The 26,616-nt window shown below is 35.2% G+C and overlaps 3 protein-coding genes across 6 annotated transcripts in view; 1 reads left to right on the top strand and 2 right to left on the bottom strand.

Moving 5' to 3' along the window:
- Window positions 1-16,687, top strand: part of Wnt6 (Wnt oncogene analog 6) — a 38,753-nt gene extending 22,066 nt beyond the window's left edge. Inside the window, exons 3-6 of the mRNA XM_053749852.2 lie at window positions 14,747-14,853; window positions 15,289-15,492; window positions 15,772-15,912; window positions 16,317-16,687. Coding sequence (XP_053605827.1) covers window positions 14,747-14,853; window positions 15,289-15,492; window positions 15,772-15,912; window positions 16,317-16,637 — 773 coding nt within the window. The 3' untranslated portion in view covers window positions 16,638-16,687. The remainder of the gene's footprint in view (window positions 1-14,746; window positions 14,854-15,288; window positions 15,493-15,771; window positions 15,913-16,316) is intronic.
- Window positions 16,688-17,084: 397 nt separating this feature from the next.
- Window positions 17,085-19,835, bottom strand: LOC128672608 (zinc metalloproteinase nas-6-like). Of its 2 annotated transcripts, none has more exons than XM_053749872.2 (6): window positions 19,644-19,835; window positions 19,421-19,576; window positions 18,922-19,109; window positions 18,173-18,311; window positions 17,804-17,937; window positions 17,085-17,455 (listed from the first exon to the last, which is right to left on the bottom strand). In XM_053749872.2, exons 1-6 carry the CDS (start codon window positions 19,648-19,650, stop codon window positions 17,123-17,125), a joined length of 957 nt encoding a protein of 318 aa, XP_053605847.1. In that variant the 5' UTR covers window positions 19,651-19,835; the 3' UTR covers window positions 17,085-17,122. The 2 variants fall into 2 exon arrangements, with proteins under 2 accessions (XP_053605847.1, XP_053605838.1); XM_053749863.2 differs by having other exon boundaries at window positions 19,680-19,833.
- Window positions 19,836-20,543: 708 nt separating this feature from the next.
- Window positions 20,544-26,374, bottom strand: LOC128673077 (zinc metalloproteinase nas-6-like). Of its 3 annotated transcripts, XM_053750681.2 has the most exons (9): window positions 26,239-26,374; window positions 25,568-25,585; window positions 24,729-24,779; window positions 23,562-23,621; window positions 22,980-23,111; window positions 22,510-22,697; window positions 21,830-21,968; window positions 21,342-21,475; window positions 20,544-21,094 (listed from the first exon to the last, which is right to left on the bottom strand). In XM_053750681.2, the coding sequence occupies exons 1-9, from the start codon at window positions 26,294-26,296 to the stop codon at window positions 20,705-20,707; spliced, it is 1,170 nt and encodes a 389-aa protein (XP_053606656.1). In that variant the 5' UTR covers window positions 26,297-26,374; the 3' UTR covers window positions 20,544-20,704. The 3 variants fall into 3 exon arrangements, with proteins under 3 accessions (XP_053606656.1, XP_053606664.1, XP_053606672.1); XM_053750689.2 differs by lacking the exon at window positions 24,729-24,779; XM_053750697.2 differs by lacking the exons at window positions 23,562-23,621; window positions 24,729-24,779.
- Window positions 26,375-26,616: the final 242 nt, after the last annotated feature.

The following is a 26,616-nucleotide window of genomic DNA, read 5'->3' as shown; positions in this document are numbered from 1 at the left end:
CAAAAGTCATCGAACATCGATAAATCAGAGTCGATGGCGTCGATTAAACGCAGACAATAGGTTTTTCGATCGAGTGATCTCATCACTTCGATATCAAAAGCTGTGGGCAGTGGGTCGCTACCTGCTGCCTTTATTAGTCGAATAAAAGAATGCAAAACGTGTTAAATCGCACTGATGAATATCGATGCCTAATTCGATTAGAGTAAAAGAGTTGATTTTTATGTGGCTGGTCGTTTATCTAAATGCGTACCAGTGATGTGACTTAATATGGACTGTATTTTTGTCGAGTTGATTTTTTGTATAATTGAACACGGTATATTTATCAAAGAAGCATACTAATAGATATTACCTTCCTACTTAACCTACCTACTATTAACAAAACTTCATAAAATAAATCCAAACATTTTGTTATGCTGATAGTTAGATAAATATCTGTACATTAAATTTAAAACAATGTTCAATCTTAAACAACTTTTTAACTGGGCTTTTTAGTTTGCTTATAATTTAGTTTCTTTGCTGTCTTTTATAAACACACAATATTGTTTATCCCTCATTGTTTGATCGAACTGGGAAAATAGATATGATTAATTTAAAAATATGTAATTTTAAGGAATTCGATGAAATGTAAAATATTAATTCACCGATATTATCGACAAAGTGACATCACTATCGACCCGAACATTGGTTGTCGTCGTGCATTCATTTCGGATTCATTAAGGTAAATTAAGTGGTATTTGTCAAAATTTATCCCGAATACAAAATATTTATAAACTGACCCAGCGCCGTTTTTAAGACGTTTACAATAAATTGTCAAGAGATGAGCTGTGCCCGCACTTGTCTTATAGTTGAAAACATTTTTTTTTTCACTTTTTCAACAGAACAAAATTAAATGAGGTTTTGCAATTCTCAAATACTTAATTTGTATTCCATTGATCTTGTCTTGTTTAGCATTATGAATATTATACATTTAAATAAATAAATAAATAATACATGATATAAGAAAGGGCTGAAGGCGTGAAATAGTATTGGCCGATAGTATAAGCTAGTATAATCTATTTATAAAATGTGAAAGTGGGTTTTTGTTCTTCTGTCATGTCAAAACCAAGCAATTAATTAATTCAATTTTTTCGTTTGCAAATATTTTGCCGCTGTCAAAGCCACGGGCATCGGTTAGTGTTAAATTATATAAATACTCTTCATTGATAACTTGTCATTACGTTTTAGCGAAGCTTTGTCAGTTAATGAATTCTTAAGCTTCTAAATCCTGGCAACATTTTGGAGATAAGATTCTATAAATTAATTATCAAAAAACGAAGTAAGGTTGGTAGTCGCGTGGGTGTGAGTCTCAACAGTGGGGGGCGGAGGGGGGCAACAAATTAGGTTAAAAGCCTATAAATTGATGCGAACAGCGCTGGGTGGCGCGGGCGCAACGGACACCAAACTGAATTAGCTCTGGATTCTTTATCACTTGGTGACAAGAAAAAATAATGACTACAGCGTGTTCTTTTTAAAAAACTATAACATAATAATAATAGATTCTATTAGCATTATAAACGTAGAACTTAGTGTGTTTAAAAATGTATCTTTTGATGATAATTAGACTAAATCTGGTTATATCATAGGGATATTTTTGCTTAATTATTGTAATCAAATAAAAAAACTCTAATTTGAACTCGAATTACCTACACATTTTATGAAAGAGAAATTTCGAAATTCTACTTTTTAGGTAGTGTTCCAAATATTTTATGAACTTTGTAGACGGAATACTAGAAACTGCCGTTATAGATTCTCTTCTCCATAACTAATTACGATGTTAAACAATATTAGTTTTCTATTTATTAAAATTCCGCTCACTTCACAGTAATAAACATGTGAGAAATGTTTATTGTTGTCATAAATAAAGAAAAGCAATTATACAATTATAAAAATTCATACATTTCTAATGATATCTAAACCTAATAACATAGGTATGACTTTTATATTAACTACTGGTTGATAACAATATAAGTTATGTTATTAGGTGTCATTTACTATATTTTTACTTATAATAACATCCTGTATATACGGCAGTACACATGAGAAAAAATAATGATCGTTAATTGGACCCTTTCATTAGTAAGTCGCATTCTTCGGGTTGTCTTTTTTCGGTGTCAGAGCTTTATCAATGAAAAGGATTTCATTTCTATTTAAATTTCTTTATCTGTAACGTACTGTCCAATGACTGGCGAGTGTTTAAATAATGTTTCACTCAGTTGGTACTTTATTTTAAGGTATTCAACAAACTTGCAAAGTTTCAAGTATTTTTACTTGCTTTTGTATTTTTCTTTCGTATTACAAATACCTAATTGCATTAAGCAACCACCCCACCTGTAAACTGGACATAAAAGATATAAAAAGAAAAAATATCACTGATAATTTCATATTTAAAGTCAATTCAAAAAGGGTATATAAAGATTATCACTGACATTATACTTTTCCGATAGAAATGTATAAATTTGTGTTTTAATTAAATAATATAAAACAACAAAATTATCAGTTGTATCAGAATAACTATTATTAATACTCTGTATCGATAGGGAAGTGACATAAAACCTGATGAAAACAAAACTCGATTGAAGCGCGGGATACCGAATCGTAAATACCTCGACACCTTATCTGGCTAGACTCGACGCCAAAGATTTCCATTTAAACAAAACAGCCTAATTAAGCTATAAACAAAGCCACAAACACGGACTCCCAAAATATTGGAGATCTCAGGCGTATACTAATCATGGAAGGCCATTAAGTGACGACAGGTCACAGAGTCCACGGAGGCTCATAAAGATTACCACAAGATAACCTGACTACCGAGACCTCACACATGCCCAGAGACCCAACATAAATACTCAAGGATGGCTTCATATCGACAAAAAACTCGGCGATAAATTTGGCGCCCTTAACACGTAAATGTTCTTAATTATAGTGTAATATCCGGAGCGCATTTCTTAATCTAATCTGTAACCCTTATGGTCGATCTCCATCCAACCTTGCATTCGGACGAGCGTCAGTCGTTACTTTATCGATATCGATTATTGACTCGGACGCAACACTTATGATAATTGTAAAAGTTTATTTATTTTGTTTTAAGAATTAATTATACGTTGCAGGATAAATTCAAATTTGATTTACTTATTGCTGTAATGTAATGTTACACAATTATATTTTTCTATGTTATTTCTAGTCACATAGAAAAAGATCAGCACTATTTGTGGCTTTTAATCATTTCCGGCAATATTACTTAGATTTTAGGTCAATATTTCTACGATATCTAAGTAAAAAAAATAATTGAAAGTATTTGAAAGAAGAAGTGTTTGTAAACATGTGTGTAGGTGGGAAATTTTCGAAATCACTCATTAGTACGAAGCGTACATTGTTCTCGAAGAACATAGAGCATTTGTAAAGCCCCGGGACGCGGCCAGTACATAAATATTTCTCATAAGCAGCTCAGGATTTATTTGGTTTTATTAGAAACACAGCTGACAAACTGGGATCGCCAAATAAAGGTGCAACTACATATTTATAAGTCGCCGTCGTATCCATGCTCATGTGAAATAAACAAAGCTTTCCATTTGAAATTCAAAGATCAGATTCAGGTAATCGACGTCTCAAATACAAAGTCGAAACATACATATATTGATACCAGAAGATATAAAGATATAGAAGACGTAATACAAGATTTCCTTATCAACCTTTTTTGGCAATTTTCTTCAATTGTTTTCGATCTTCGGTCGTAAAATCACAACATCTTCAAATTCAAAATTTCCTGACGTCCCTTGGGAATGCTATTGTTGCCTACCACCACTATCTAACTAAAAACTGAAGTTTGTTAAAAAAATATAAGTTGTTGACGTAAATCATATTATTACGGCTTCGTTCGTTGAGTTCCAAATGACAAGTATTAGGTTACTATTAGCCCGACAATGACCAAAATTGGCAACTTTCAAAAGTAATTTCGAAATGTTCAAATTTATGTTACAGCAGCGATGCCCTCGCCCGGCCAGTTAAGTTTTTCCAAACTCCCCATCAACTGTGCAGTGACAGACATGCGCGCGATCTCGACACCACACACTTGTCACAGTTTCTTACTTGCCAAATTAAATGGCCGCAAAATAGGCACTGGATACGACCGCGATAACTTACTTTTTTATATAAAATTGTGACTTTAAAAGAATTATAATGCGATGGAGACTGGGCCGAATTTAGGGTAACGATAGAGGGGCTATATTGCCTTGGGTAAGAGTGGGCCCTCACAGTAAATATTATAATAATAGGTACAAATATAGCATAGCAATGTTTCCATTTATTATTGTCTAGTATAGTCTTGAATACGATCTGAGTAACAATAACACAATCGAAAAAAGAAGATAGTCGTTGCTTACACACAACCATATGTTCCTATTACTCGGGAAATAATTAGGAGATTCTGCTCATTTATAGCCCAGACATCGAAATCCGGCCCTGAACAAAGAACTTTGTGTTAAAAACTTCTTTTGCTCTTTAATGAGGGAAAATAAGGGAAGTCGTTTGTCGTGGTATTCAGGTTCGTCGATGTCCGTCCGTCACTGTGAGAAATGCGTTTACTGGACACTATGACAGTTAGCGACGTGACTGATTGCGAATGTCACCGTCTCCGGTGCCCTCTGTCCTCATTTAGCAGCTGAGCGCTGTACGAGATGATGCGACGCTATGCGTGTATGAAAGGCTAGTTGTTGCCTTTTGAAATAAAATGTATAAATGTAAAATAAAATGTTCTATAGCAATCTTGGATACCTTGGTACCTTTCTAATAGTGAAAATTTTTGAAATCGGTTCGTTAGTTTCGGAGATTACCCGCCTCAAACATACAAACTTACAAACGCTTACCTCTTTATAATAATAGTGGATCGTGCAGAGCTACACCCACGGCTTCTGCTGCGGTAAATTCAAGGCTGTATTTTTCCGGATGGTTTAGTGTTTGGCTGTTCCTAATTCAATCAAAAGGGCGGGACCCTTTTGAGTTGGTTCGTTGCAAACAAAAAATCATTTTCGAACGAACCGAACGGAATACCCACGCTCCGTGACAAAGCACGCGCCGCGTCGCACTTTCCAACCGCACTTGTATCTCAACTAGAACGCTTGGTTTTATTCGTTACAGATTTGAGTTTATTCATTACAAACAAAAAATATTTTTTTCCGAACGAAAAACCCACGCTCCAGGATAATGCACGCGCCGCGTCGTGCTTCCCAGCCGCACTTGTAGCTCAGCTAGGACGCATGGTTATGTGGCGAGGCGAAGGTTCCGTACGTGCGAGAGCATATCTGCGATATTAATGACATTATGCAATGCGCCATGAATGCTCTCAGTTAATTACGGAGTTAAGGAAAGAAAGGTTAACTGCACACGGTTTGACAGAGAAATTAGTCGCCTGTTTAATTGATTATTAACTCGATATGCGTACAAAAGGCATAGATTTAAGGTTCGGACTGACGTGTTCAGTCAACAGCACATCAACCTACCCAAAGTCACTGCAAATTCGCCCCTATTTCTATTTTCATGATAATTTGATATGCAGTCTATTATACAGTCAACTGCACGTCAAGACCTCTTAGAATATCTCCATTGAACTTTTAAATTTCTATGAGTTTGCTACTCTGTATTAATCTTAATCATGTATGTTCTTCATCGAGCATATCGTGGTAACGATTTTTATAATATAACCAGAAAACAAGAAATAGTGTATAATGTGGCTGCCATCGCTAGATGTTCGTGACGTGTAATATCAAGTGCAACGAAAAATAATAACACCTCTGTTACTTAAAACACAGGCGAAATGAAAGCTCTTGCAATAACGAAGCTAATTATTCCCTAGAATAAACCATTCAAATTGGCTATCGTCTGAATAAAGTATTCGCGTTTTGTGCGACTGAATGACGCTCCTTCCGGTGGGTGGCTGCTGTCACAACACCGAAAGCGCGTCGCGAACGCTCCACAACGCATAATGAGATGCTTATTCGCATTAGCTAAAGAAATTGACAAGTGAACAATAGCGGCTCCATGGAAAAAACGACAGAGAAAACTGCAGAAAGAGCCGGACAGTGTCGTATCGTATTACTCGACGTAAAATATCTGAGGGAAGGAATGAGAAACGAGCGATTTAAATACGGGGAGCGTTCGCGTGCGTAGGTAGCGTGAGAATGCTCTTTATTCGGACGGCGACAGGTCTGCTTGGATGTCGATAAATCAGGAGGCGGGGATGCAAGACGGTCGTATATCGGCCAGGAGTCCACAATGGGCGAGGGTTGACATTCGACTGACGCAATTGCTCGATGCGCGCGCGCCGTCACGCGGGACAGCAAGCGGGACAGCCGTGACAACGTTACGTACTGTCCCGTCGTCCCGCTGACCCCTCGCAGTATTTATGCGCTAAATATTTGAATTAATCAGATGAGATAAAATGGCCGCGTCCATTTGAGAATTCCGGTGCGGCTGCGGTGACAGCCGATGTATTGTTGCATTATGGTGCTGCGTTTAAAGAAGTCATCTCATTGTCTTTAAATCCAAGTAGTTAATTTACTGAATTGTAAGCTAGGACCTGGTTAACGAGTTAAGGAATATCCTGATTATATTTTTTTTTTCTTTTGTAGTTTTTGCAAAATGACATGGACATTGCATTTATAGATTTATCATTAATGTTAGTAAATAAAATGCGAACTTGTCCCACTCTGATCTGATCCCATGGATCCCCCTTCCTCTCTTGTGTATCTTCTCAAGTCTTCAGACCAACAAAATCAGAGACTTAATCCATAGTAAAAACTCAGTGATCGTTGATGTACTATAAAATTTGTTGCACAAATGCAAATTTCATCACCATTGTGACACTAGAAACTCCAAGTTCTTTATTAACTAGTACAGCAAACAGTACATCAACTATACCAATTTTCGCCTTTATCACCACCGCACAGAGATGTGGTCGACTGTACACGGATATGATAGTTTTACGAGCCGAGGACGGTGGGCCGTATGACGTGCATGTTTACGACACCTGACTCGCGACATACGATCCGGCAGGAGTGCGCCACATTTTACTCAAGCTAAGAAATGGGATGAACATGTTACGTGGAGGAATCCGCTTGATATTCGCATTAATCGTTCCAAATGTGTACGTATTTATTTGCTACTGTCATCTGCTGTGTTGCGCGGGAGTAGTATTACTTTTAGAGACAAGCAACTTATTTTGGCATCAAACTAGGAACTTATGGCAGTTCTCCACAAGAGCTGAGATTTGTTTTAATGACCTATTGAATAGAATTGAAATTCGAATGAAAATATGTCCAAATCAACAAAAAAATATCTTCTTTTGGTTATTAAATGTCCTTTTCTAAACCGGCTGTGATTGTATGGCCCTCCGTTGTATTTTTTTTTATATGTTCGGAAGCTTCTTCTTTCACATATAATCAAAACTGACATGTCGCCACGTGAGAAATAAAAATCATAGAAACAACAAATGTTCTTAATAAGCGCTGTTTTCGTGGGTCCAGGTAAAATATTAGGAATGTCCATAACCTATGACGAGCGCAGGTTGAAAATCAAGCAATGAGTTTAGTTCATGCTTCGTTCAAACGTACTGCTTATTAAGTAAGCAATGGCGCAAGCGAACAAGTGCCGTGACGTCAATCTTGGATCTAAAATTCCAGTGAATGCATGATGCTTAATTTAAGGCTCGACGAGCGATGCGACGCGATCCGTATCGGGGCGGGTTTCAGTTATCTTCTAGCTGAACGTCCGGCGGATTGTGTGTGGTGCAAAACGCTAGCGGCGGCGATCGGCATAGGGTAGTCAAGACGGATACTTTTTTTAAAACTAGTGCATAAATTACGCTGAGTATCGACCATTATGACTGCTGCAGTACAGGAATGTTTTGCAATGTAATTATAAATATGCGTTTCTTTTTGTTCGACAGCAGCAATAGTCGCAATTATCTGTCTATAGAAATGACAAACACAAAAGTTCATATGGAACTTGCTTTGAACTAGTAAATTCTTAATTCATTAGAGTTAATTATATACTCTAAAGGGTTAAGAATTTACCATTTCAACAACATTTTTATAAGTTCTCTTTGGGGCTTATAAGTTAATGAGAACAGGTGACGTCACATTTCCGTAGCACGCGTCGTAGCAAATAGGTTTACCACGCATATTTCACAAATAAAAAAATCTTAGCATAATTTGATTCCACTAGAGCTGTGCTATGTAAATCCATAAGTTTGATTGGTGGATTCAAAAAATATCTGTAGCAACGTAGCTTAATTTATCTCTAGGCTAAAGCAGGCTATCAAAATTAAGACGGAGTAGTGGACGAGACAGAAGCATGGTGGTTGGTAGGCCACCAGCCCCCTGGTCAGATAATATGGATAAACCCAACAATGTTATGTGACAGGAAAACGACAGATGGATTGGCACAAACCTATACCCAGCAGTACGGTGATGTAGGCTGAAAATGATGATGATAAACATATAGTATTTTTTAAATCATTACTAAACAAGAGAGCACATCACTCATCAACATTATCGAAATAATTGTTAAAGAGAAAATGTTGTATCTATTCTCTAAATAACGAAATTATTTTTATGAAACGCCATGGAACTTCGACTACTTCCTCTGAAATCCTATGCCTTGCACCGCCTCGTTATAAATAAAATTAAAATTGCAAACTTCCCAACAATTTCACATATGGTTTATTGAGATGATCTTACCGACGCGTCCTCTTATCTCCCATTGACAACTGGCACTCGGTCGCATACAATTTATGAGCTGATCACTAGTGATTAATGTTGTAATTGGCTCTTTATTACACGCTTATTTATATGTTAGTTCATTATAATCGTCGTGGTGAATTATTGTTTAAATAAATAGTCGGGTTAATTTTTATTCTACGTTCTACGTGTCATTTTTGCTAGTTTAGGTCGAACGGAAACTAATTTCCTAGAATTAGTGGACCTTAAGGTGTGTTGTATACTTTTTGTGGTTATGTTGAGAAAATAAAGAATTATTATTATTATTTATTATTGTATCTATTCTACCCGTGTAGCACCAAAACCGGTTCAATCACATCTGCACTGTGCATGCACATACATCCTTTTCGAATTTATAATATTAGTAAAACATAAATATAATAGAGAAGATATATAGTAGTTCTTCTTTTTAGCCATGGAATTAGGAGATACTGTTGTACGAAATACTTAGTAAATCCATGTTTTTAGCTTCTTGTCCAACACGACGCCTAACACAACATTATATATAGGCGTTAAACAAATCTTTTGGTGTGCTGTTTTTGTTGACTTGGTGAGTTAGTATCGTGTTACTTAAGAAAACTAACTTTTGACCCAGTTCAGTCTTCATGTTTGCATTTGTTTATACATTTCAATCATGATATGCCATTTTATTTATTTTATTATATTTTAGGTATGTACATAATATCTTAGGTATCTAAGATATGTACATGAACTATAATTGTGATATACCGATGACGTATACAAATTAAAATTTATTAGTACCATTACTGGTACATCAATGGTCTAATACTACAATACAAAAATATATTTTACTTACACTTTCGTTTAATAACAATACAATTTCATTAATTCCAGCAGTTGGTACAATTCAAAACCAAATATTATCCCTGCTACTTATATTGTCAATCTCAGTTTTCTTGGCTAACTCTTCATCTTGTTCATAATACATATTATAAATAATCATTGTGAACATTAAGTAGTGAAAGGCAATAGTCATATCCATTTTTAAAGTGGTGAAATTAGAATTATATCAGTGTGCCGGCTTGTTAGTATGATTTTTCGTTTAATTATTTAGCATGAGTTTATTGTCTACTTTCTAATATTCATAGTTCTGTAGTTTCCATGTTTGCTTTGTCTAGTTTCAGTGTGTTTTATGATGACTTTAATGATAAATTACGTCGTGTATTGTCAGTCGCAGTAAACGTCAAAAGATCTATGGCATTGGCATCCTCTTTGATTCTGGCACAGAAACAATGAGTTTCTGTATATTTTCTAGTTGTAAATATAATTTATGTTACATTAAATTTTGTTGTTAATTTAAGTTTTATGTGATACATTGTATCAAATTGTTTAAATATGTGGTAAAAAAATCAGCAGCGTAAAGTGGAAAATAAGTCAGACTATTCGAAAAAGAAATTGTAATTCGAAGGAAATTGGGCCATTTTTGAAAAGGCCAGAAAATATATGTTACTCTGTGTGTGAGTATTGAAAAACATTTTTGAAACAAGAAGACGCGTTTCGATTTCGATCTTGCGCTGTCCGCACGCGCACAATCGCACATGACTTTCATGATTGACTGAACCAGATGCGCAGAACGACTCCCAAGCATTTTGATGCTGCAAAAACAGTATCGGCGCGTCACGGAATCAATACCTATACGTGTGAATCAATTTCATTCAATCATTTTATTGATCGATCGAAAATTTCGCTGAATTATTCAGAGGACACGAATACCGACATTCCACAAACTCGTGGGTCCACAAAAAGTCACCGTAGCGTCGCCGAAAGTAAGCTTCGTGGGAGTAGTTCGTCGGGGGACATACTTCCAAGCTGAAGACGGTCAAAAAAAGCGTTTGGTGATGAGAATGTCATGTCGCTCGTTTCGACGACATATTTGCGAGTCGAGGTCGCGTTTTGTTATAATTACATTGGGAGGAATGACTGGTATTTGAGGCTGTGAGTTTGCCGCAGGTTATAATGACGAGGAGTGTGGCAGTGGTAGGGTTTATACGGAAAAAGCGGCGTCTGAGGCATGCGCGGGGCGGACCTGTTCCCATGCACCTTCCCCCTTTTTTCCCGTCGGCTAAACGACTGATGAAATATTTCGAAATTGACATTCCTTTCATAATTCCAGCCGGGGACGTATCCTTGGCATGGTTGCTTCGACAGCGTCCGGTTGTATTTTTCGGCTCGTTCACTCTTGCTTTTTGCAAGATATACCCCCACTAACTTTTACGACTTGTCCTGTCTCAGTTGTGCACCGATCTTGATAACCGTGCCTATTTTTAAAGCTGCTTGGTTACTAAGCCCTACTATTAGAAACACGAGTAAAAACTGTGATAATGATAGCTGCTTTCAAGCTTGCAAAGAGAGCTTGAGAAAAGCAAGCAATGATTTCAAAGATATACGAAAAGTAAATTTGCACATTTTTAGATTCGTCCAAACGTCGAATGAATGACACAAAAACGTGACGACTCGTGTTACAATCGATTGTTAGAGTGGAGACCATGGGCGAGAAAGCGTTCAGCAGGAAGAATACAAACATTAAAAATATGGCGAGCAACAACTGGATCTTAACTGTGGATGGGAAAAAGTGGCGGGAACTGAAAGAGGCTTACACTACATATTTGGTAGAGCACGGCTGAAAAAGACATAAGAAGAAGTTAAAGAGCAGTGTGACATGACGAAACTATTTAAATTAAGAGAATATTCATCTGAATCATAATTAAAGGATATTATGACATATTATAATGGTACGGATGATATCGAAAAGTTTTTGTCGCTTGTTAATTATTTATATTGTTCGTGCAATAAATTTCGCTGTATCTCGCGAGCAGAATGCGGTCGATACGGCCCCGCCAATTAGCATGGGATCGATAGACGCGACGATGATAAAACAAGAAAGGTACAGAAATTACTTATTTACCTTCATTTCAAAAAATACATAGGTACTACTTCATATTTATTTATTTCGTTTTATACATACACATCAGGATGAAAAATATAACAAATGCATTTTATATATTGTCAGTGTATTGTGATAATATAGCGAATAGTTATTCCAGAAATAATCATTTGCACGACGGGCGTACGAATATACTCGAAATAAATGACATTTGGATTCAGAGCAGTTTTTTTGATGCAGTTTTTCTATGTGTTATGTATTTTTCACCGCCAGCATCGGTCGTCACTTCTGCAATGCGTCGTTTATCTAATCTGAACTTAATGAACGAAATGCTTCTATTACCGAGCAACGGTTTTATAGGGTGGAACTGGACGAACGGCGGATTATTATTGAATTTTAAAATACCTACGGAAACCTATACTATTATTATAAAGAGTTAAGCGTTTGTGACTTTGTGAATTTGTATGTTTAAGGCGAGCAATCTCCGAAACTACCGAACCGATTTCAAAATTATTTTACCATTACATAGGTACATTATTCAAGATTGCTATAGGCTATATTTTATCTCAAAATTCCCATGAACACCAACCAGGTTCAGAATTCAGTCCTATTCTATACAATTATGGAATAGGGCTGAATTCTGACACCAGCAATAACACACTATGAATTACTCGTATTATTAACTAATTGGGGCTTTGCTCCCGTGGGAATTTTGAGACAAAATATAGCCTATAGTAATCTTGGATAATGTACCTTTGTAATGATAAAATACTTTTTGAAATCGGTTCTGTAGTTCACAAATTCACAAAGTCACAAACGCTTACCTCTTTATAATAACTTCATAGGTTTTTAAAATTCAATAATTTCCGACATCTAGTTTAGTACAAATGCAGGAAACTAGTAATAATTCTCTTATTATGCAAACAAACTTATTATGCGAACGGGATATTATAATTACATGGGAATGATGAATTTCAATCACTCAAGTATATTGCGTTTGGTATAATGGAGCCATAGGTTTACGATAATTCACACAAATACAGAAACTGTTTAAGCATAAATCCTATTTGTAATGAACTAACTAACAAAATCGCAGTGCACTGAACCCATTTTGAGGAGATTTGACCTTAGAGCGGTTGTACATACACACCGATATACCAAATACTATTGTATATTACACTCTTTATTCCCATCGCATAAAAGTCTTTGCAGTGCAAATTTGACTTGCAGTTAATTTTACCATAATTTCAGCACAAAAATCCAAGCTTCATTATTCTAATCCAAACAAAAATCCCGTTCGGGACAGTGGTCCAACTGTTAGTCCAACTGGTTGAACCATGGGTCTACCATGTCAATAAGTGGGCCAAGACCATCCGCTTGTTACTCCTCATACGAACAAAAAAAAACCAGCAATTCCGTTCAGAATCCATCATATTTTTTACCACCATATTATTTACATTGAAACAATTGACCAAACTCTTCACGTCATGATGGCTATATACCATCTGAAGATACCAATGCAGGTACATTGCGTATAGTTTCTATGTAAGCTTTTTTGCTGTAAGGAAAAACCAGCAATGTATATTGGAACCGAAGTTCGTCAAATTACGGACTATTACGGACCAATACCGATCGCGCGGGACCGCGGTATGAAAGAAGACCCGTAGACGATGACAACAACAACGTGGTCGATCTATTACAGCTAGTTCCGCAGATTACCTCAGCACAGAGGACGTCGTTGCATGGACGCAAGAAAGCCTATAAATCCACACCGCCACGATATAGTCGGTATTGAATGCCGTATCGTATAAAGTCATTGACCCGCACAAAAACCCAGTGCAGTTGATGTCCGCCGCATATTCAGTAGATGCAATTTTCACATTATTCATGAGGCTGAATATTCATTCACCATCGGTTGACCTGCCATTAATTGTTATAGCCAAGACTCTTGTGATGTGACATACGGCTCTGGAGTTTTATAAACATTAATTTGTTACAAAATATTGCAAAGTTCGATACATGACCGCATCGTGTGAAGTTTCTAATATAATGCAGAAATGATATTGATGTGATGAATTGATGTTGTAGAAAATCTATTCTGGTTCCCTTGGGGGAAACAGAATAGATTTTCTTAGTCCCGAAATCAAGGGACACTGGTCTCTAGTGTCCCTTGATATCGGGACTAAGAAAATCTTGCTATAATGTTGAGTACTCATAAACCCCCTGTCATATTCCAGCAGCTTATATACACGTGAACTCAACTATCCATCAGTGATCAGGTTTCCTGATGTTACATTACATTAGCAGACAATTTATGCTGAAAATGACTTAAATATATTAAACTAAGCCTGAGATTCAGATTTTTAAAGATAGATAGATAATGTTGCAAGTTCATTGCAGCCGTATGTTTGCTAAGAATGTTTTATGGATGGGACCTTCGATTCGTGAAGCCTATCGGTATTTATTGCAAGGCTCGTGTGAATATTCGTGAATATTGATTTTTGGGTCAACTCCTCACTACCATACAAACTGCGCTGTAGGCCCATTTCAGACAACGATAACATTATGAGCTGTAAAACCATAAAGGATTGTGTGTGATTCGTAATTTCATTTCAAATATAATTAATTGCCGATTACAGTAATTAATTGCTTAGTATATGGACTATAAGCTGTGGGAAAGACTTTCATTTCTTACTGAGTACAAAAGAAAGAACACGTGGTGACCACAATGAGTATTAATATATTACCATTAAGTTCGTTTACAACCGTTAAGTTTGTTTACAAGTAGGTACTTATGTTTTACTTTAAACGTTTTTTAAATAAATAAGTAAATGTCAAAATAATATTAGTATGTACAGCCATCGATTTCAATGTTGAAACAACTAATTTTGAAAAGTCAATATGAAGAAAAATTTTGTAATGAGGTCATTTTCCGTTTCTCCCGCATTTACCGGACACGTCTTGTATCAGAAATGTTTGGCCAATTTTCATGCCATCTATTCCAAATGTTTTATAGATATTTTGTTCACAGACACTAGAGAGACTGGCTTCGTGAACGCCATCACGGCAGCCGGTGTCACGTACGCAATCACCAGGGCTTGCACGGCGGGTTCGCTGCTCGAGTGCTCTTGCGAAAAGGTAATTAACTTTAAATTATTGCTAGTACCTATACATCATAACACTTATGAACTTTATGAACATCATAATATATAAGTCTGTAAAGAACATAAGGTTTATGGACACCCAGAGCATCAAGCAGCGCATCAGCGCCGCCAAAAGCAATGTGACGTGATTTGTACATGCGTGTTCTTAAAAAAGGGTGACCGACTCTTTGTCACACCATTTTGTCACCCTAATGTGACAAAGAAGATGTTTTTAAATACAATCACATGAGAGGCCTAATGTACTAACTACAGGTATGGTTTTTTCTTATATATGCTCCTTAAAATGAGATCGTGTCACGACTTTGTTTTATTCAGGTTTTTATTCGACCAGAGATGGTTCTGGAATAAATTATAGTCCTATTCATATCCTATCCCACTTTAGCATTTGTTTAATTTAGACTTTTTTCAGGATGCTCCGAAACCCCGTCGCGGGCGCAGCAGTCAGGTCACAGTGCCGTCCGTGGTTTCCACATCTAGGTGGCAATGGGGTGGCTGCAGCGACAACGTTCGCTTTGGACTCAAGAAGTCCAGGGAGTTTATGGACAGCCGCTACAGGAAAAGAAGCGACGTTAAGACCTTAATAAAACTCCACAACCATAACGCTGGGAGGTTGGTTAGTAAGATTTTCTTTCAAATCAAAATTCAAATTAGTTGTATTATGAAAGATCAGAGAAGATCAGAAAATTAATGGTTACTAGGGTACTATTGTAAAAGTAAAACATTATCTTATAGGCAATGAACTCAATTTATTCTATCCTTCAAAAAGTTATATCACAAAACTATTTTAAATTTGTTTTTTAAACAAATGCAACTCAAATTAGGCACAATGATATTTAAAAAGAAAACTTTAAATGCGATGGATTTTCAAATAATATTATGTGTAATGTTTTAGGCCATTCGCAATAACATGAGGGTCGAATGCAAATGCCACGGTGTATCTGGATCCTGTACCCTGAAGACGTGCTGGTGGCGGATGCCCACCTTCAGAGAAGTCGGCGACAAACTCAGAGATAGATTCGAAGGTGCTGCTAAGGTAATAATTAATTAGTAGTTTGGTAATAATTAATTACTAAAATTGTGACCACCGTGATTTGTTGTGATTATCAACATTTAATCGTCGAACCAAATTCTTATTCTATATAATATATATTATATAGTACATATTATAGCGCCGGTTTTCCACAGGAGAAGGCAGAAAAGTTGTTCAGTGGTTTTCTACATATTTTATAATAGTCAAAGAGCGTAATCAATTTGGAAAATAATGTAGTCGAACTAAATTTAAAATGACAAAAAGAATCTGATATATTTGAAGGTCAAACTAAAGCTAAAATCACTCATCATCTGAAATATTTAAAGGTCGAACAAAACATAAAATCACTCACCATTTCAAATATTTGAAGTCATATGCTTCGTGACTAAAATCACTATTTCACTTAGGTGATCTCCAGCAATGACGGCGAAAGTTTCATGCCGGAGAGTCCAACCCTGAAGAGGCCCGGAAAGAAAGACATTATCTACTCGGAAGAATCGCCAGATTTCTGTTTGCCGAACATTAAGTCTGGATCTCTCGGAACCCAGGGTCGTAGGTGCAACACCAGTTCTGTGGGAACTGACAGCTGCGACCAGCTCTGCTGCAGACGGGGTTACAAGAAGACGACTATAAAAGAGACTGCTAACTGCAACTGCCAATTCAAATGGTGTTGCGAAGTAAGGTGTGACACATGTCTTGTGAAACGTGATATAAAAACGTGCCTGTAATGTGATAGATAATGTCTTAAATGTTAATTAAACGACGTACTTTAATGATCCATCTATTTATTTCTCGATTAAAATCTAACCTTGAAAAACTTTTGCATGTGACATTTCAATGCATTGAAGAATTTTCACTAGCTACCAGCCAATTTTAGGTGCGATTTCTTCCTGATCACTACAACTTTTGTGACTGTGTTTCTTGTCGAGATGTTATCGTACTAATGTTATAAGTGCGAAAGTTTGTGAGGATGAGTGTATGTATGTTTGTTACTCTTTCACGAAAATCTACTTGCCCGATTATTATGAAATTTTGTACAAGGGTAGAATATAATCTGGAATAACACATAGGGTTACTTTTTATCTCGACATACCCACGGGAGCAAAGCCCTGGGCGCAGCTAGGATGACATAAATTTTTCAAGGAAGTTTGTGGAACTCTAAATGATTACTGGAATTTCACAATCCATATTTAATAATCCATATTATTGAAAATTATAATTTAACTTTTCTTTTCTTAAACTTTTTCCTTTTTACTGGTCTTGATTTTGTCGTTTTTGATCTCAAACTATCGTCTTTACTTTTTTTCTCACCATTATCATCATTAACAATTAAATATTTTTGTTGTTTACGTAGCGGAAGTCTTGCAGACAGTGCTTTCGGTTGGAAACTATTGAATTTAGGTCCTGGTTTAAACATTTTTTTGCAGTTTTCCTGTTTCATTACATTGGCATTTTGCGATATAAAATAATACAGTATATGTATTTTTATAAAGTCATTAAAAGTTAATCCAATGCCGTCTCCTATATCTTCTCTCAAATGAACTGACTGAAAAAGAACATTAATATATATTACATTTATAAAGTTTAGATTCTGCAACCGTCCTCAGAAGACAGATTTGGTTAAATATATTTTGATTTCTGGTTTTATGTTTATGTTGTAATTTTAAAATATATTTGTCGACCTTTCTTGAGCCACACCGTGAAAAACAATGTCGAAAAAAAAATTTAAAAAAATTTTGCTTCAGGCAACCCTAGTCCAAATTATCTAATGCTTATTATTATTCAGTGGGTTTATTAGTTATAATTATGAAAAACGACACAAATTTACCTTTCAGTTCGTACAGTTACTGGTCCCACAGGCAACACCTAGCAGTTATGTAATATCTCAACAAACCTTAGGTACTATGGTTGCTTTCCCATTGCGAGTATATTTGTGCAAACTGTAGTGACCTGCGCTAAAGTAGTCGTATTCCAAGCCGTCGAAAAGCCATTCGTCTTTTTTAAGTTTCTCGAACATATGAACTTTGTCTAAAATATTAACAAAAATTTTATTATTTTCACATTTACACAGATATCAAGGGTCTTATGATCTTGCAGAGGTGAATGTAGAAGATATTTAGCATATTAATAATGCTAACAATACAAGCTAATGAATTATCAGTAAGTACTTAAATAAATCGAAATATAATTTAACACCCAATAGAGAGCGTTGTACATTTGCCATCGACACGCAAATAACAAGAAGGAACATGTTTAATGATACCTGGCAAGATATTATCGTAGTTGACGGTAATATAATCGTCACGATCAGGAGCATTATGTTGTGGAGGAATCCCGAGCAAAGCCAGAACAGCTTCATACAACTCGCCATTAAACGGACTATTGTGACCGATTACTACTCTCTGGAAAAAGTAAAAATTTTCACATAAAACAATCAAAGGTTTTAACTTATATTTACTATTCCATGATCAAATCATTTATTCAGAAATTAGACTTTCACAGTAACTTTTTCACGTCATATTCTAAATGAAATAAAATTCTCTATCATGCTTACCAGAAGGGCTTACCATATTTTAAATATAAAGCATTATCGGTGCGTCTGTTGCTTGACAATGGATAAAGTAGAAATTCGTATCAAGTAAATTTGGATTTTTACAACTATATAGGTTAATTACTCGTATTATTACGAGTAATTAACTCAATGGCGAAGTTATAACACGCTCGGCCTATAATAGAGACAGTTAAGACACTCTTAAATGGTTGGTCATTGGATAAGTGACCAAAAGTATTTTCAGTCGTTAAAACCCGCCAATCCACAATGGGCCCGCGAGGTGGGTCATGGTCCATACTCCTTATACATTCATAAAGAAGGCAAGTGCCCCATCAGGGACTTTTAACTGGTTGTTGATGATGATAATCAATAATTAAATATTATAATGTAAAGTACTAGTAGACTTAAAATTCTTTATGCCTGTGAATATAATGTACATATCAAGGTAAAAAACGGTAAACCTGAACGCCTTCATAAGTGAAGTTTTTAGTTGTACAGCCACCAGAATTTGCGACACTTCGTCTATTGAGAAAGTAAACCCAACGGTACGACTCATCGGTAGGAGGCGCAGATAGCTTCAGAAATTGCACTGCGGTACTCCGAGAAGTGGTCTCCAAGAATATATCTAACTTTTTGCAAAATACCGGATCTGTAAATAAATTTAACGGTATGGGATATTTATTTAAAAAAAACATTTCGTTTAACGAAATAATCTTTTTCACTGTGCTTAAATCCTTATTGTGTACATATTACAAAACAAGGTCCTTTGCCGCCTCTATCTGTCTATTCGCTATAAAGTAAAAAACTACTGCACGGATTTTCATGAGGTTTTGACCAATAGAAAAGTGTGATTCCTGTGGAAGGTTTAGGTGAACATCTTAAACGCTCGACCACTACTTGAAACGTATGTTATGGTTCAAAAGGTTGAAGTGAAGCTTAACAATGAGAAAAAATACATACCATATGAAAACCTGTCGATATAATAGGGAACGATACCATTTGGCCAGATCTTATACTTGGCCATTTCTGCTTCAGTGTAAGAAAGACCTTTTAATTTTGCTTGTAAATCTGTTATTTTACATAGAGTATCGGTCGTATTTGTCGGATTTAAAACGTCTGTAATTAGTAAATAGTAATTATTCGTTTTTTTTACAAGAAACATAAAAGAAACGATAATAAATACTTTTCATTTATTTGGTGTCGCCAAAAATATAGTCACCATTTTCATCATCACAATTTATATTCATTATCAACAACAAAATTTTGAGACATTTTAGCCACTTGAATTTCCACATGTTTTGATCGAAATACAGCGTAAAAACTTATTTATTTCAACATCACATTTACAATATACCTAACCATAAAAAGTTTTTTATTGGATCACATTTTTTTTTCAATGCATATATATATATATTATATTTAATATGTTTTATCAATCATTGAATCAAGTTTCTCAACTAAAATCAATATCAGCAGAATAATAAATGTTGATTTATTAATACATACTTATCTAAAAATATTATTGCGTTTCAGATTTTAGAAGAATTAGGGTAAATAAAAAATACCGATATTCAAATCTCAAATGACCTTAAGGTTGACTGTTAAATAATGCTGTCAACTTATTGTGTTTTAAAAATATATATTTTGTCGTGGTCATTATGTGAAATGCTCGTACTGTGTAAATTGGTGAAGGCAATGACATACTAGTCATTGTCTTCAGCTGATAGACTATTCCACAGATTTTCACGATATTATCTTTTATATCGATGAAACCACCAATTGTACAGCTAGGTAACAAAATATTATATAATTTTTAAATATTTGGAGTTCATAAGCATTTCTAATATATAATGATATCGAAAAAATAGTAAATCTCGTAATTAATAAAACTGATCAATTAAAAATTGATTTTATTTGATAATATAAATACCTATATGCGTTTTATGTCAAGTAGCCAATTATTATGGTGTACAGAGTTCATTCATTCTCCTTCATCGGAAGCTAATAGTGGTGGTCGTGGTATAATACAAGTATAGTATGATGTGTATACAACTGACTTTGAAAGAAAAAATAATACACGTAATTCGTTCTTGGTCAATTTATTTTAAACATTTTTAAAAGTAGACCTGTACATGAATATGATAATTCAGTACATTTTTTATTGTTCCGTGTGCTGACATCGTTGTATCAAATATATTTTTATTTTTATTTTGTGTGTACCGTAAAAAAGTGTTCCACATTTTTTTATGGCATAGATTCATCATCATCATCCAGTGGAATTTTCTCAGGGTGCATCTCGTCTCCTTTTTTTACATCGGAAGATTTATCAATAGAACTTTCTTCGTTTTTATCATTATCTTCTTTTACGCCATTTTCTTCACGTTCTGTAAATGAAGGTTTCTCATCGGGTAATCCTAAATATCTATTAGGCTTAACACGTGGTGATCTTTTCAACTTCCCTTTTGATGGTGCAAAACTGTTGAATTTAGATCCAGGTTTAAACATTCTATTGCAATCTAATTGTCTGACCGGCGCTTCAGTATTTCCTATATAATTGTAAAGATATCGCATTTTTAAAATATCCTTAGGACTGAACTCATTTTTAGTATGCGGAATAAGCTCAGCATCCTTAACCTGAAACGGAAAATAGTTTTTCTTGTTATAACAAAATGAATCACACCGATATTAAAATTATTTTTAGGCTATAAAATTATTAGGACAAAAGCATTTATCATAATTCATACTACGTAGAAAATTAGATCCCCAGCTAAAGGCGTAAAGGCTCAGTGCGTAATCGGATCGGTCGCGAATTTATACAAGTAATTAGTTTGACTCTCAGCTAAGAGATATTTTCTTTATATAAAGAAGTAAGTCAACCAACCTTAGCTTCTACAGTCGCTAGACCGTTTTTGGTATACTTATGGGAATCAAAATGACCAGCACTCATAAAGTCGTACATAATATCATGAAATAGCCATTCGTCATCGTTAATTTTTTTGAATGCAGACAGTTTTTCTGAAACAGAAGTTTAAGATAAGATCCGTTATTTCAATAGGTTTTATGACATGAAAAATCAAAATGTTGTTTTCTTAAAAGTAAAATGTATGCAATGCATTCTTCAGTTTCATGGAAATACAAGTACATTTTACACATTTCCTCTCGCGAAGATTTTATTTTACTAGCCATTACCCACTTGTTTTGTTAGCTAAAACTACTTAGTCATCCGAAGCAAACTCCTTGAGAGGATTTGGAATGATAGGCGAGTGGATTCCTTCCTAAAATAGTAATTATACGATGGAATCCACTCGCATCTCGTTCAAGTATCAGTAATAAAAGTTATAATAATTAGAATATCAAGAGTAACTGTACCCGGCAGAATATTTTCTTCCTTGATTTGGATATGATTATCACGGTTGGGGGCACAGTGTTGAGGAGGGACACCGACCACAGCCAATATAGCTGCATATATGTCGCCATTTGTGAAGCAGTCGTATTGCAGTCTCACTCTCTGTGATGTGTGAAAAATATTACGAATGTTCAAAAGATACTAACTTATGTTTAAGTGGACAAGGCCCAATGGCTAACAGTAATCACTAAGCTCGTATTGTGAGTCCGATGGACACAAACACACAAACGGGAACGACACATCTAGAACCTCAGACAAATATCTGAGATCATAAGTACAAATATTTGCCCGCGCTGGGAATTGAACCCAGGACCTCCAGATAAAGGACGGGCGTGGTGAACATTACGCTACAGTCGTCAAAACTATTTGCGTCAACAATAGTACGAGGTGTGTATGTATGTAATAGTACATGTAATTGATCAAACATAATGATTCGAAAGCGAAATCTCGTTGGAATAAATTGATTTTATGAAACTTTATTGTGTCTTTATAAATGACTAGAAATTTTTATAAAATTTCCACTTTAAATGCTTAATACATAAGAAATATCATCAAAAAAGCGTGTACGGCATACGACACTTATATAAAGTATCAGAAATGAAAGGAATCTACCGACGTGCTCATTTAGAATGACAATTCATACCTGAGGTCCTCTAGTGCTGAAATACGATGGTGAGTAATCTAGTGCGTCGTTTCTTTCTGCTCTATTCATGAACATTATAAATCGAGTTTCATCATCAGCCGGTGGGCTATGCAGTTCCAAGAATTGCAAACTTGCCAAACCATTGACTTTCTCTAAGAAAACTCTGATTTTATCACGGAATACTTTATCTGCAACATAACGACAACACACCTTGGAACAAAAATCAATCGGCAATACTGGCACGATTGATTCGTGGCGATTATGGCGGTAAACTCGTGAGCCAAGTCCAAATATATTGATTTCTCTTTCTAGGCTTTCACAAGGAATAGTGGATCAAATAATACTAATTTGATAAAATGTAAGGCGCTGTTCAGTGATAGTGAACGTGGCGTGTGGTTCCGCCCTAAAGTAAAACCACTCCATACTCTGCTCCTCCTTCATATTCCGTGGGTATCATCACAAATTCTCACCGTATGAAACTGTATCAATATAGAAAGGAATTATTCCTCTTGGCCACAGTTTCAGTTTTTCTATTTCTTGATCAGTAAAATCGTAGCCAGTCACATCTTTGTCCAGGTGAGACTCGGTCTCTATTTTGGGTGCTGAAAAATATAAAATGTTACTAAGTTTGTGAAGTTAGATGAAAATCAATGTTTGTTGCTTGAGAAAATCCACACAGCGGTGCTACTTACTTGCACCGCTGTGACAAATGGACACAATCTCAATCATGTAAACATTTATGTCTATTCTTATTTAACCTGTGAATGTATGGCTTATGTGTTATAAATATAAATAAATACATTTATATATTTATGTGATATGTGGCTTTTAATACAACCAAGCAAGCACACAACCCTGCTGTCTATCTGATGGAATGTGGTCATCACAGCTTATGTTCGCCTGCAACCCAGGGTTGCCACACACGCCACAAAGACGACTTTGTGTCCCAAGGTCTTTTACCACAGTACACTGTGTGTGCACTACCTCTCTCACCCTTCAAACCGGAATACAACAATGCAAGCACTGCTGTTATATATTTCAAAAATACTTACTATCGTACATAGAGCCCAATATAATTGCATTATGAGGTTTAAGTCTAATAACTCTATCTCCTGTAAAATTAGAATAATTTATGATTGAAATCATATATATGATAGACCTGTTTGCTGCAATATTATATATTCATATAGGAATACCATCATACCTGTCTCATAAGGGTAGGAAGAGTCTAAGGGATTTCAACTAAGCATGATCCTGACGAATCTCACTTGCTTTTTCTATACGCTTCGCTTCTATTCATGTATGTTCTCTGGTTATTGATACTCCTAATATCTCCCTTACAAAAGAGATCCGCTATGTGGTCGCATTACGCTCGTCGAGGCCAACCCTGATCTACTATTTAATTTACCTCCGCTTCGTTCCTTTTGTTAGTCTAATTTAATGCAACACCTAACACGCAGAAAATATCTTTAAAAAATTACAAGAATATTCAGATAATTGTGCTATAATACTCTCATCATGTTCCCATGCATTAGTTTTAATTTTTATTTGAGCCCTGTCTTTATAATATGATAACATAGTTAGGGTGGAGCTTCTTTTTGACATCACGTTCTATGGTTTCTTACTAGTAGCTACGCCACTATATTAGGGCCTCTATTTTGATACTCTTTGCGTGCCTGTAGACCGAGCACGAAAAATTCTCGTAATCGTTACAGTAACCGTATTTGCTTACGAACTAGAACGTTATTGGGTGGGTCTCAGAGCGTTCAAATTCAAATTAACAAAGAATTAGTTTTACTATCTGTCTTTGAAATAATCAATCTGTACTGTGCTAATGTAAATTTTAAAAATGATTGATTTTGAAAATGATTTCTTCCTCAAGAAAATTGACGGATCGTAATGACAGCGCGGCCGCAGCGGTCGAAACGCTCTGAGAACTATCCTATTAGTATATCATGATGATTACTGAATAAGAACACGTCTCTCTCTTCCCTTTTCTCTCTCTATTAACAGATGATATAATTAAAGAGGCACATCTGCATCCATAATAGGACTAAATCCTCCTATGGACGTCGTAAGAGGCGTCTAACAGCTTGTATCTCATGAATTAATTAATTTGCCCTTTTTCTCTGAAGAAGTAATACATCAGCTTAAATATTATTCGTAGTAAACATGGTTACCGTAACTATAACAAGAACTGAAGAAGCACGTCCACTTACTCATTTGGATAAATCGTCGTCCTTTTAATTTAAAATATTGCCAATCTGAAGCTATAAAAATTTAAATTATTTTTGTTAATTTAAAGAATACGATTTGGAATAACTAAAATCTACTTCCCTTGCTGGTCTAGATGCAGGAAAAAAAACACACATAATGATTACATGACTACATAAATTATATTAACGGGACTTGGCACGAAGCTTTTTTATGTTTAAATGACCTTGTAGTCGCCGTCAGCAACATTAAATAAAAAATGTTCGTGCTGAGTCCCGTTAATATACTTTATGTAGTCATGTGTTCAAAGCGCGAAAGTTTAAAAAACACAAAATGTAAATTCAAACTCTATAGGGTAAAGAACCAAAGACTGCTGGAATGGAGACGCCAAAGTTAGCTTAACCTGTCCCCCGCAAAAAATGCTTGAAAGATTTAAACAGAAAATAATGTCAACGCCCAATCCTTCGGGCATTTTTTTTTCATTTTGTTGAACTATGGGAGCAAACTCCAACCCCAAAAAATTAAATGTGTGCTGTATTCATAACTTAAGTGACAAACATATCTCACACAATGAACAAAATAAATCTTACGAGTACATACATCTCAACTCTCAGCCATAAGCAATATTATTAGAGCCAATCGATATCACACACTTCCGTTGCAAGGATTTTTTAAATATTATTCATGTATTTTTCTATATTGTATTTTGTATCAAGATACAAGTTTTTTAATATTGTTGTTGTTTATTTTATTTTTTTTTCAGATTAACCGTCGTGTTAGACATACATTTGCTGATTGTAAAGTAGTCTAATGGCAGTCTATTTACATACTAATAATAACTCACCTTCATTAGCTGCGATTGCTGTAAAAAATAATGCCATCAAAAACATGCTGTAAAAAATCCAAGTATTGCAGCTTAGTTTTTCTACCGTAAAAAGTTGTGAGATCCATGTAATACCAAGTCGATTAATTTATTTAATCCCTACTTAAGGCACCTTCTGTCTTCAGTTATTACGTTAGTCATTATCATATAAATATTAAAAATCTTTTAGGTTTTAAATAAATAGATCGACTTGGCCATCGCATGATTAGATTATTTAGTATGTTTCACACTATACAACACTACGGAATTATGTCATCCGATGAGCCGCTTGGAAAAATTACACATTCGTTTTGGAGACGAGAGTTTCCATCAAGTGAGGCGCCATAGACTAAACAATCTTATTTAATCCGAAATTCTTGAAAAATATACATAGGTAGACATAAATTTGTTTGATACAGTAAACACACATATATTATTGCAAAAAAAAAAACAAACTGAATACATATAAATAGTATAAAAAATCAACACAATATAGGCCAAATCATGCAATAATATGTGTGCAATGCAGCAAGTCATAAAAGCCGAAACACAGTGATTTTTTTTGTCAGATATTCAATTGTTTACTCAAAAACTTTGTGAAAACATTGATTTTCTTAATAAAGAAAGTTCGGGTTAGGTTAAATTATATTTACTTGTTATTTCGAAGTGAATCAGTATGATTAAACATCTTGACACAGCACTTATCCACATAGCTCCAAACCCGAGCGATTTCAAGACAAAATCGAAATGGTCCCAGAGTTTGATAACGCGAGGGAAAAACTATAAAAATGTTTTAAACAATAAAATATTATTATATTGTATATATGTACACATAATTCGTTCACTCTTTTACATCAAGGTAAAAAAAAAATAGCAAAATACTTATTGTTAAAAACTCTTCAATGATTGTCACTTGACGAATTGATAAATCTGTCAATTTTTGCTAAGAAACAGAATTCATAAATCATTCCATAAATAATGATGGGAAGGTTTTTTTTTTAATCTTATATAAACATGTAGTTTTTTATAGA

This window comes from Plodia interpunctella, chromosome 1, assembly GCF_027563975.2.
Source record: "Plodia interpunctella isolate USDA-ARS_2022_Savannah chromosome 1, ilPloInte3.2, whole genome shotgun sequence".
NCBI classification, from domain to species: Eukaryota; Metazoa; Arthropoda; class Insecta; order Lepidoptera; family Pyralidae; genus Plodia; species Plodia interpunctella.
The sequence above is the reverse complement of the archived record's forward strand: the minus strand, read 5'-3'. Positions and strand labels throughout refer to the sequence as shown.